At 34.9% G+C, this 13,548-nt stretch overlaps 1 protein-coding gene across 1 annotated transcript in view; it reads right to left on the bottom strand.

Moving 5' to 3' along the window:
* Window positions 1-13,548, bottom strand: part of PARD3B (par-3 family cell polarity regulator beta) — a 1,282,153-nt gene that overhangs the window by 753,879 nt on the left and 514,726 nt on the right. Inside the window, exon 3 of the mRNA XM_027873670.1 lies at window positions 6,379-6,550. Within this exon, the coding sequence (XP_027729471.1) occupies window positions 6,379-6,550 (172 nt within the window). The remainder of the gene's footprint in view (window positions 1-6,378; window positions 6,551-13,548) is intronic.

Below are 13,548 nucleotides of genomic sequence, written 5' to 3' on the forward strand. Positions count from 1 at the left end.
GGACCTTGGGTGATTCTCCAAAGCTCTGAATGCAGAAGACTATCTCTTACAAGTTGTATCAAGATGGAAAGGCTTCAAGTGCAGTGTCAGCAACAGACTCTGTTGTCTAAGACCAAGACTACCAGCATATTGAGAAGTCCACTAGGTTGACAAATGGGTCATGAATTATTTGGCCACAACAATACATAGAAAAAATGAAAAAATAAAAAGGACTTTCACTCATCCACCATTCAGAGAAGGGGGCAGAAGGTACTAAGTATCACATAGTTATTAGGCCAAAAACATGAATTTAGTGCTGTAATGTGAGATCCTTGTCCAAAAACGAACTGATATACAAAAAAAGGACTTGAACCATACCAATCCTGCCTTTATCACAATAAACCAAAAGAACCCAACGGCCTAATGCAGTGAAAACAGCACTAGATTTGGAGTCTGAATACCTGTGTTCAAAGCCCCACTGTACCACTTAGTAGCTATGTGATTTTAGGCAAGTCACTTAACTCCTCTGGTCCCCAATTTCCTAATCTGTAAAATGAGAATTAGACTAGATAATAATTTGCAAGACACTTTACATTAATTAATTATTCATTTGAGCCTCACTGCAAGCCTATAAAATAGGAACTATTATTAATCACCTTTAAAAACTGAGCAAACCAAGGTTGAGAGAAGTTAAGTGATTGCCCATCGGTCACAAAGTTTTGTCCAAGGCAAGATTTTAACTCATCTTCTTAAGTCCAGCTGAATACTCTATCTACCTTGCAATCTAGCTGCCCAACATGACCTTTAATGTCATCTGGCTCTAAATCTGTTTAATTAAAATAATTATGAAAGAGGGTTCTAGAATTAGTGAAGAACAAATCAGAAAAGGAAAACCACTGTTTTTCTTTCTGCATCAAACATTATGGTCCTTTAATCATTTGACAACATGTTTTTGTCCAAAATAAGAGACAAGTGAAACCACTGTTGAGGGAAATATAGAAGGACAAAGAAGGGAAATTCTACAGAAGCGTAGAGAGGAGAACAAATTTGTATTTAGATTACTGAAGCCATGATGCTTGCTAAGGAAGGAAGGAAGGAAATAAGGAAGGAAGAAAGAAAAAGAAAAAAAAGAAAGAAATGAAGGAAGGAAGGAAGGAAAAAAGGAAACAAGAAGAACATTACAACAAGCAGGAACAATGTTCACTTTCTTTTTCCCTTATTGCCTTGTTTTTCTCCCATACATTATGCAAATTCAGGGATCTGGCTGAAGTCTGAAACTGTGCTCTAGATAAACAGAAGCCCACACAATCTCCTTTCTGGCCACCACCAGCCATCCCCATTGTGATATATCATTTAACATGTTTTGCTTTTAGAAGAATAGTGGCAAATGAATACTTTATTTCATGTCCTTTTCACCGTTCTCAAAGAGCTAAAGCTTTTTTTCAGGAAGTTGACTGTATCAGGACTATGCACATTGGTAGCACTGAGCATTGCAGAATATTATTTACCTGCTAACTTTATAAATAAGGTAAACATCAAGAGTAGTCTGAAGTCCAAAGGCTTAAAAGTAGTAGAAACAAGATTAAATCTTGGATCTCCTGATTTCAAGTCCAGTACTCTTTTCACTATGTCATATCACCCACATAAAATTCAATTCAACCCAACTCAACAATAAGCTTTTATTAAATGCCAACTTCCCAGGCACTGTACTAAATACTAAAGATGGAAAGATGAAAAAAAAAATAAGTGAGTTCCAGCCATGACAGAGATTAAAGTCTCCAAAGAGACTACAAAATGTACACAGATAAGCAAATACAAAGATTTTTAATTTGGGTTTTGGAGGGGGTTTGGAGAGGCAAAAGCACTAACTGGAAAGTGACTATGTTACCTAAGTTAATAGAGCAAAGGATTCCAAGTGGTAAAGGTAAAAAGGGAGAATACTCCAAGCAGAGGGCATAGCTTGTGAAAAAGGTTGAAAAAATGATTTATGTTTCATTTCCAAAAGGAAGAACTCATACTATGTCTATTAGGGAGAGGTGGGGGGAGGAGAAGGAGGAAGGAAAGGGAAAAATTATCTGATAACTTTATTATATATTTAAAAGGAATAGCAAGTTGTACATAATAGATTTGAAATTTCTTGTACAGTCATATTTTTTTCTATTCTACTAGATTTATGGAAACACTTGTTTTATTTCTTAAGTTCAGAATAAAATGGATAAAATTTAAAAAATAAACAGAAGTAAATATGGCTGTCACATTCACAGCATTCCCTTTGCCACCCAAGGATACTCTCCTTTCTTCTAACATGAGTTACCCTAACACTGGTGAGTTACCCTAACAAACCCTTTGTCTACATGGTAAATAGGAGGGGAAAATGAGAGGGGGAGGTTTCTTAAGAGTGAAATTCAAGAAATATTGATGGGTCACTCAGAGCACAGATATATTGAACCGAATATTATCTAAGATTAGAAGAAAATAAAAGAGCAAAGTTTCAAGTGACACCAGTGAAAATGTTATTTTGATATTTTGATAAGGAACAAATACAATTTCAGTGAAATATTTGCAGAGTATCTATTTGTTCATCCTCCCATACTGGTAACCCCACAGGCAGATTTCAGATTTCAAGAAGTAAAAAAGTACATTGAAAGAAAAAAACCTCAATATAACCAGAGACAATTCTAAATAAAACATCTTCTCTGTATTTCTTTTTAAACAAAGCAGCATTTATCACCTTCAAAGCTACAATTCCAAAACTCTTTCCAAAATTCAAGATCTGCCCTTGGGATCAAAGTATAAATAGTAGAAAGTGGCCTTTATTTCTTGTCCATATTCCTCAGTGAACCTTAGCTAAGTCTAAATTATTTTGGGGCAGTTTTAAGGGAACAAACTAAGCTACATGAAAACTCTTTTCAATTTATTATATTGGTCAACTCCTAACCATCAATACTTTAGCCTTTAGTGTGATACTGAAAATCAATCAACTGATGAGCATTTATCAAGAACTGACCAAATTTCAGTAATTACGCTAGATGCTAAGGATGAAAAAAAGTGAAAAAAAAAGTTCTTTCCCTCAGGGAGTTTTTATTCTGCCAGCAGAGATACATATGTTGCTGTTGTTCAGTACTTTTAGTGGGGTGAACTCTTCATGACCCTATTTGGGATTTTCTTGGAAAAGTTACTGGAGTGGTTTTCCTTCTCCAGCTCATTTTACAAATAAGGAACAAATGAGGCAAACAGGATTAAGTGACTTGCTCAGGGACCTACAGCTATTAAGTATCTGATTTGAATTCACAAAGATGAGTCTTCTGGACTCCAGGCTTGGCACTTTATCAAATGTGCTACCTAGCTGCAAAGATGCATTTGCCAATGAAAATATGCTGGATCTCTGTGGAATATGTATGGGTGATGGGTTTCCAGGAGCCATTCCATGGAGTAAGAATGGAGCTGGGCTGAGCTGTTCTGGAAATTTCTGGTGACACGGGCCTCAACACTGAAGGACCTGGGCTTTGAGATGATGAACTAGTTCCCTCATTAGACTTTTTTGGGTCCTGCAACAATGAGGGTCAAAGGGGATGCAGTTTTATGGCCTTTGGGGTATAGTTCCAAATTGTTTTCCAGAATGTTTGGACTAGTTCACAACTATACCAACAGTACATTAATGCCCCAATTTTCCCAAAGTCCTTCCAGAATTTCTCATTTTCCTTTTCTATCATTTTAGCTAATCAGACAGGTATGAGGTAGCATCTCAGAGTTGTTTTAATTTTCATTTCTCTATAATCAGTAGTGATAGTTTTGATTTCTTCTTCTAAAAACTGCCCATTTATATCCTCATCCATAGACCTGACAGGTACATTTTACCACATACCCCTAACTTATTTATATCACCATTTATCTCTAAATAATTTATCCATTTTGACCTAATCTTGGTATATGCTATTAGATACTGGTTTATGCTTAGTCAAACTTACTCAAACTGCTTCCCAGTTTTCCCAGCAATTTTTGTCAAATGTTGAGTTCTCAACCCCAAAGTTTGAATCTTTAGGTTTTTCAATGGTCATTACCTTGCATTATATACTTAATCTATTCCACTGATTCACTATTCAATTTTTTAGCCAGTACCAGATAGTTTTGATGATTACTGCTTTGTAATTTAATTTAAAATCTTGAACTGCCAGCCCTCCTTGATTAACATTTTTTCAATGATTTCCTTAATATTCTTGACCTCCTCTTCTTTTTCCAGATGAATTCTATTACTATTTTTCTAGGTCTATAAAATAATTTTTGGTAGTTTGATTATAATGGCAATGAATAAGTAAATTAATTTAGGTAGAATTGTCATTTTTATTATACAGGCTTGACCTACCCATGAGCAACTAATATTTCTTTAATTGTTTAGTTCTGTCTTTAAATGTGTGAAAACTTTTTGTTTTATTTTGTTTTGTTTGAAATTGTGTTTATATAATCCCTATGTCTGAATTGGTAGGTAGACTCCCAAGTATTTCACATAGTTTGAAGTTATTTAAAATAGAATTTCTCATTCTATCTCTTCCTGCTGGAATTTGTTGGTAGTATATAGGGATGCTGACAATTTATGTGGGTTTATTTTATATCCTGCAAATTTACTGAAGCTGTTAATTGTCAGAACTAGTTTTTTGGTTGATTCTCCAGGGTTCTATAAGTATACCATCATATCATCTGCAAAAAGTGATGGCTGTGTTTCCTCATCATCTATTCTAATTCTTTCAATTCTTTTTTCTAGCACTTCTTGAACAGTATTGATAATGGACATCTTTGTTTCACCCCTGATCTCACTGGGAAGGTTTCAAGTTTATCCCCACTACAGATAATGTTTGCTCTTGGTTTTAGATAGATTCTCCTTAATATTTTAAGAAAAGCTCCATTGATTCCTATGCTTTCTAGTGTTTTTAATAGAAATGGGTATTATATTTTGTCAAAAGCTTTTTCTGCATCTATCGCTATGATAGTATGATATAGATATAACATACAATCATATTTTTGTCATTTTTGTTAATGATATGGTCAATTATGCTGATAGATTTCCTTATTTTGAACCAGCCCAGAATTCTTTGTATAAATCCCACCTGGTCATAGTGTATGATCTTTGTGATATATTGCTATAATCTCCTTGCTAGTATTTTATTTAAAATATTTGCATTGATACTCATTAAGTAAACCAGTCTATAATTCTCTTCCTCAGTTTTTGCTCTCTCTGGTTTAGGTATTCAAATCATATTTACATCATAAAAGGAATTTGGTAGGAGTTCTTTACCTATTTTTTTTTGAAATTATATAGTTTTGGGATTTATTGTTCCTTAAATGTTTGGCAGAATTCACTTGTAAATTCATCTGGGCCTGGGGATGTTTTCTTAGGGAGCTCATTGAAGGCTTGTTTAATTTCTTTTCCTAAAGTAGGGTTATTTAAATATTCTATTCCTCTTCTGTCAATCTGGGCAGTTTTGTTGTTCTTTGTTTAGTCATTTTTCAGTCATTTCCAACTCTCTGTGACCCCTTTTGGGGTTTTCTTGTTAAAGATACTGGAGTGATTTGCCTTTCCTTCTCCAGCTCATTTTATAGAGGGGGCAAAAAGGGTTAAGTGACTTGCCCAGTAAGTGTCTGAGGCCAGATTTAAACTCAGGAAGAGGAGTCTTCCTAACTCTAGGCCTGGCTTTCTATCTTATACCACTTAGGGGAGACACTAAGAGCTATGGGAATCAGGGAGGACTTATATAGAAGGAGGAACCTGAGCTAAATTTTGAAGGAAATCAAGGATTCTAGGAGGAGGTGTCGAGGAGTGAGTGTACTGCTGGTAAAAATTACGGCCGGTGTGGAAAGGCACAAAGACAGAAGCCAGAGTGCTCTTTGTGCAGGACATTAACCTCAATTTCCCTAAATTGTAGCAAACAGGAATGTGAGTAATATAAAAGAAAACTGGAATGTTTTGTGAAGTTTATGAAGCATTTTAAAAGTCAGATAAGTTTATATTTGATCTTACAAGAAATAGAGAGCCATCCGAATGTACTGAGTAGGAAAATGGAATGGTCAGACTTGTCTGCATTTTGGGAAAATCATATTAATAACTATGTGAAAGATGGATGGGAGAAGGTGGGGACTTGAGGCAGGGAGACCAATTAAGAGGCTGTTGCATGAGAAAGATGAAAAGAGCAAAGGCTTTCTGCTGTTCCCTAAATACCATCAGAACCAAACATGCAAACGGTCGTTCTAGAGGGAAAGAAATGAAGAGGAAATTATTTCTTTTAAAGAAAACAAGTTAAATGACTATAGAGGCATAAAACTGAAGCTTACCTAATATAAATTCCTCTTCTATACCAAACAGTCACTTCAGACATTGGAGGCAGCACACCTAGTACACATACATACCTAATTTCAGAGCAGAAGTAGTTACTTCAATTTCTCCACCAATGGGCTTAAAGGCAGCCAGTTGGGTAGCCACTTCTGCATCAAAAGCATCTGGGCTGTGGCTCTCTGTTAGGTTTCCACTGGGGCTCTCAACCTTAGGAACAGATTCTTGTTCATCAAACACAGCAATCAGCTATAAATAAAGCAATAAAAATGGAGTTATTTTACACTGTATAAATTTTATTTCAACACAGAATATACCAATTCTAATTCCATCTTTCCTATCGTTTTTAGATGAAGGTGGTTCTTAGAGTCTTTATAAAGGACTCTAAAATGCTTACCAACTTCCTTAATTCTCTATGATTACTTGTTCTCTGCCTGGGTCTCTGTGCTCTAACCAATCTTCTTCATCCCCCTATCAATTAGGAGAAAAGTTTTCTCTGATTTTTTTTTCAAAACTAAAGAATAGATTTGGGTCAACACTAATAATGACAAATATGTCACATTTATAAGGCTCTTTAGGATTATAAAGCTTTTTAAACAGATTATTTAATTAGATCCTTACAACAGACTTGTGAAGTAGGTAAATATGCGTAATGTTACCCACATTTTCCATACGAGTAAACTTTGGTGATGAGCAAGTTCCTAGAGCTAGTGAAAAGCTGGGCCTTAAACCCAAGTCTTCTGATTCAATTACCACTGCTCTTTTTTGCTATATCATCCTGAGTTCAATAAATGCCCTATTCCTTATGTAAGGCTCCTGAAAATATCGTCTTAAAAAACAAAATCCAAATCTTTAGCTGGAAGCTATGCAACAGATAATCTAGTCCCACAATCTCATTTTGCAGATGAGGAAACTAAGACACAGACAACTAAGTGATTTGGCCAAAGGCATGCTGCTCTTCAATATCAGAGGTTAAATTTGAACCTGGGTATTCTGACTCCAAAATTTATTGGATGCTCTAAAAAAAACGAGAGGGGAAGGGGAAGAAATTTTGCCACTAGGTCACCAGGGTTGGTCCTAGAAGTAGGTTTTTTTATGTGACATGATTGCATAGTGACACAAGGCCTCATTTGTCTAAAAATCTTTCCTGCACTAACTTGTTATAAACATCTCTAGTAACCCTATCTGAGTCACTCCTTTGTGCTGAGACACTATCATTGAAAGCCAATGCAGCATTGTTGCCTGTAAAGGAGAACAAATAAAATATCAGCACCTGTAAATACACCAGTGTAAATTAAATGACCACATTAATTAGGTTAAAACAAAAATAACAGTGCTCTAAGGAAATGGGGGCAGCAGGTGGGGAGAATGGGGGATGAGAAGGAAGGTGGCTCAAGAAAAGGTACTGCCCAGAGAGGGCCAACCTAGGGCATCAGAGTGGGCTTTGAGAAGTCAAATAATGAAAAGAAGATAATCAATGTTTTAGGAGTGGGAAGGCAGGGAGAACAGTATGGGATTGGTCCCAAAGGCAACAGGGCAGGGGGGGAGGATGATAGAATCCTTATATTCTAATTACAGTTGGAGGAGGGAGGATAAGTAGACAACTACATAAACAAGGAAGAAGGGTTGGGGTGAGCAGTTTGAACCTAACTCTCATTTGAACTGGTCAAAGGAGAGAAATCACACATATACACATAGAGTTGGGTACAACAATACATTTCACTCAACAGAGCAAAGAAGGGAGAAAGAAGAGGTGCCCATAAATTGGGGAAAGACTGAATTAGTTATAGAATTACAAATGTGATGGACTACTACTGTGTTATAAAAATGATGAAGGGGATGGTTTCAGAGAAACCTGGGGAAACTGAATATGAAGTGATACAGAATGAGTAGAAACAAGAGAACAATTTATTCAATGTCAACAGTATAGTAAAGACAAATAAAAGAAAGAATTAGGAACTCTGATCAGTGTAATAACCAACCATGAATCTAGTGGACTAATGATGAAACATGTTACCTATGTCCTGATGGAGAGGTGAAGGATTCAGAGTGAAGAATGAGACATAGTTTTTTGGACATGGTCAATGTGGAAATTTTGCTTGACTATGTTTGTTTGTAATAAGGGTTTTGCTTTTTGCTTTCTTTTCTTTTGAAACTGGGGCATGAGGTAGGAAAAATAAAAGGCAGACTTGGCTGAATGAAAAAAAAATTAATTTAAGAAAAATAATTACAATCAGTAATTATATACACCAGGCAGGATTCAGGGGTTGCCTCTGACACATGCATGTTGTATGATCCTAGGCAAGGCACTTAATCTATTTGTGTTCTTAGCCACTGTCTAAGACTCAAAATTTCATAGTACACAATGATCCACATTGTTAGAGGGAGTTTCCTCACAGGCCCAATCCAAAAAGTACACACAAAATGATACTATCTTTTACAAGAGGTACCACAATTATATTGTCTAATCCTGACCATGCTCCAAGACCCAGGTCAAATAACATCTCCATGAAACCCCCACTCTTCCCACCAAGTAAGAAATTATCACTCCACTCTAACCTAACAGTACTTTGTATTTACACTTTCTCATTGAACTTTGAATTATAATTATTTGTGAATGTGTCCCATTTCCCTACCATGTTAGCTTCATGGGGACCCAGATTGACTTGTCTAACTTTGTATCTCCCCCTGTGCCAACCTTTGCATTCCATCTACTGCAAATGATTAATAAATGTAGAAGGAAGTTATCTTCCCTATTAGACTAGAGGATATATGAGGGTAAGAGCCATGCCACGGACATTCTTTGTGCCCCCACAAAGCCCTGAACATGATTCAATACATTTTTATTAATGAATGTGTAAATATTTGCTATCATAGAAAGAGGACTTAGTCCTTGGATTAAAGAACATCTCAAATTCTGCTTTGATACATGATAGCTATTGGACCATAGAAAGGTTAAAAAGACAACTCCCTTAACCTCTCAGGTATCTAAAACTATAAAACTACAGGTGCTTTGCTGTCAATATCATACAGGGACTCTCCACACAAAGTTTTCCCTAAATAGATGAAATCACAGGTTTTTAAACAAAAAGATACATATTTATATTAATTATAGTATACCAATTTCTTTCCCCAAATTATATAGCAGCTTCCCTGAGGTCAAGCAGGGACAGAATCTAATGCTTGTTCTTCAAATGGTAACTTATATTATCTTGGACAATATACTAATGTGTTCCCTCTATGTAGCTTAAGGTTGGACTAGACACTGTATGAGTTCTCTTCCAGTTTTAACTATTATGAGATTCTTATCTGTGAAAGGTTTCCTCTTGAACAGAATATAATACTACACAGCCTTGGAAGATCACATTTATTTATTCAATAATGAACTTGACTGAAGAACCCCTTATATGTATGTTGTTAGAGGTGAATTCTTTTTTTACTTACCAGTGGACTAGATGGTTTCTGAGATCCATTCATAATCTAAGATTCTGTGATATTCTATGCTTTTTAAAAAAATCAAATACCAATAAAGTGGTTCTTTGAAGAAGATCAAATTCTATGCTATTATAACTGCTAACCTGAATAACAACATATATGTAAATCTGATGAAATGGAAACTTGAAATTCAGTCATTAGCTAGAAGACGAGCTTTGTAAGCATTGTATTTTATACTGATTTCTCCTAATGATGGATGATTTTTCACTTTAAAATATTAGATAAACAATTAACATCCTAGTATGAGTCAATCTACTTTAGATGGATATTCTGTAAAAGTAAGCTGAATGTCATACTTTAAAGAAAAAATAAGCTAACTAATGGAAATTAGGTCTTTCATCACCCTCTACATAAAGCAAATCTAACCATTATTAAAAACATTTCGTTAGAAAAGCTGCTCAAAACCCCATTTATAAGGGCACCTTGTTGGCAACAACATTAATAACACAATTGCATTACTAATCAATCAAAACATCATAAATACCAACTTCAGCCTTTCAAAAGGAGCACATATAATTAGGGATATGCAAATTAACTATTCAAAAATAATTTTCATAATTGACTGCTCATTTCCAGCACAGAGACTTCTTTAATTGTGAAATCCAGCAATCCTTCTCTCCTCAAGAGAAAAATGATACTCGCAAAGTTTTTTTTTTTAATTTTCTTGAGTAAAGACTACAAATTTTCTGCTCTGCAATTGGTAGTACAGAAAAATGGCTTTTTAAGTTAAGACCTAAATAGATTAGTAATCAAAAGATTACTTTAATACAAAATAATCACTACGCTGACATTCTTCTAATCTACTGGCAAAAACAGTATGTTATGTTTCTTTAAACATCTCAAATGCTGACAAGAATAATCAATAAAGGAACAACATGGAAATGTTGTATTTGTCACTAGACCTGTAGCATAATTAGAATGTCAGCACTACACAATGTTGAAATCCAACACATATGAATACATGTGACATTGTTGAAATCCAACACATGAGAATAATAATCATAACAATATACCAATCAACTAGGCAAATAACAGGTTATTAAATTGTTAATACCTTAAAGCAGTTTTTATTTATCTAAAAGCTTTTTTACAATTGGCAAGCACTATGCCTGTATCGTGGGAGACAAATTTTTTTTTAACTCCTGACAGTATCTAGTCTATTGAAATCATTATGATAGCTTAAACCTCTGGTACGTGAAGACTGGGGAGCTGGTAATACAATCTTAATCAGAGGTGTGTTGTCAGAATTTTAAGTAGTCAAATACCTGGTAAATTTTAAGTGACATTTAATTCTTTGATTTAGCTTTTCTTTCCAAGGTATTTTAATAATTATTATCTTACATCTGAGAGACAGAGCCCATTATTTCGTTCCAACTTGGTCCCCTCCGTTTTTCAGTTTCCTTTTGTATGTTGTTTGTCTTTCTCCATTAGATTGTAAGCTCCTTGATGACAAAGACTGTCTTTTTATTTTATTTGTGTCCTCAACACTCAACACAGTGCCCTGATAGTAAGTGCTTAATAAATGTTTATTGACAATCATTGACTAGAGCAAAATGTAGCCACAAGAGTATTCCTCCAGTAGATTATGTCCCACATAGACATATAGATTACACAAGAATTCTTGGATGATTCAGCCACTAAGAACTTCGTTCAATAATCCTTGATCAATACTATGTAGAGAATAAAACATGCTTGCCAAAAGTTTCTATCACTCTTATGATGGATGTCCCTATGAAAAGTACAAACAGAATATGAGGTTTCCTAAAAACTGTGAAGGTCTCCTGATGTTTCTATTTCCAAATAATATTATGCTGGTTGTTCTGATACTAGAACATTACAGGATTTCCTCAATGAGATCAGTCAAAAGACATTAGCCTAACTATCCACATATGAAAAACTAAGTGGATGCCAAATGCAAATTGTTCATATTACGACCTGAAGATGAATGAGCATGCCACTGAGTTGGTTTATTGATACATAAATCCTGAATAGGCATTGCAGACAGATGATTCTGTGTCAAGAATAAAATAACAGGAGAAGAAATTGGTTAGACCATATTTAGGGAACTGCATAGCCATTTCAACAATCCCAATCTGTTCACTATCACCAAAGTCCATGTTTTCAAAGACAGTAGGCTAGAGTGGAAAGAGCCCAGGATTTAAAATTAGGAAAGACTTGGGTCCAAATCTCAAGTCTAATATTTACTGGGTATATGATCATAGACACATCATTTAACTCCTCTGGGCTTCAGTCTCCTCCTCTGGAAATTAAGATAATAAATACCCGTAGTACAAGTTACTCTAAGGCTCAAACCTTTCCGAAGCTTAATGAGTAATAAATCTGCCAGTTATTATTACTATGATCATCATTATCTCTGATATTCTTCCAGTGATGCCATATGACATGATCATAGAATGTTTTGGTGATGGTCTTTGAAGTATCAAACTATAAATCACCCAAAGGGTCATTGAAAGACACATGATTCAGAAATATTGAAAGCCTTTAACTAAAGAAATATACATAACCTCACATTTAGGACTGTCTAAAATTGTGATGCTTATTTTGATATATTAATGGATCTGTGCTCTCATGGGTGTGGAAACCTTACTATTTGTAGTATAACATACATAAACAATGACATGTAGGCATGGGATGGCATAAGTCATTCTTCTATGAAATATAATGACAAAATAAGGGAGTGAACCAGTCATGTATCAATAGTAGGATATAACATAGACATTGTGAGTGTTTTATGAGTATTAAAAGACCTAGAAAATCTCAATCTCTTACACTTCTACAGAGGAGCTATAGGAGGACATAGATAAACATCATATAGGATGAGAAGTTATCACAGTATCAGTTTTACAGCTATAAAGAATTTTTGAAATTACTTGATCCCATCTTCCCACTTTACAGATGAAGAAACTGAGGACTGAAGATGTTAAGTGACTAGCCCAACATCAAAGAGAAGCAAAGCAAGGATTCTAGCACAAGTTCTTACAACAGAACCCACATTCTTTCCATAGCAAAACACTTCCTCCCAATGAATGGGTTAAGATATAATCTTAACCCTTAGAGTATCTTCATTCATTCATTCAGTAGGGTTCCCACACCCACGAGAGCACAGATCTATTAATATATCAAAGTAAACATCAAGATTTTAGAACAGTCCTGAATCAGAGGTTATATATATTTCTTTAGTTAAAGGCTTTCAATATTTCTGAATTTTTAATCAAATTTCTTCTGTTAGGGATGGCTAAACACTAACTAATGCCAGCAGTAGGAAAGAATAAATTAATGTTCACTATTCTATTGTCAAGGTTAACCAATTGTTTTTACTATGTTGCTACAGTTTGATTAAATCTAATAATGGCTATGATTAAGTTTACCAGTATTTGCAATTCCATGTGTATATTTCTTGTTCATCTATTTTTCCCTTTTACATCAGGGTTCCAAGCTCAGTCAGCACTTATTTACTGCTACTTTTAATCAATGAGTATGGCCTTAAACTAACAAATGACTCTCTTTCACAGAGGCACATAAATGAAATTGTGATCTATGAATTTGGTAATTATTCTGTCCCGTCACAGATATTATCCAATATTTTGCCTTACTCTTAGCATATCCACCTGACATTCCCAGTGTGATAGGTGTGAATTCTACTGATTAACTACAGACACAATTCACTGTAAATATTTTCTAATACTTAAGCTGATGCAGTATTCTATTTAATATTTATATGGATATGCCTG

The sequence above is a fragment of the Vombatus ursinus genome, unplaced genomic scaffold, assembly GCF_900497805.2.
Source record: "Vombatus ursinus unplaced genomic scaffold, bare-nosed wombat genome assembly UNPS02014802.1, whole genome shotgun sequence".
Lineage (NCBI taxonomy): Eukaryota > Metazoa > Chordata > Mammalia > Diprotodontia > Vombatidae > Vombatus > Vombatus ursinus.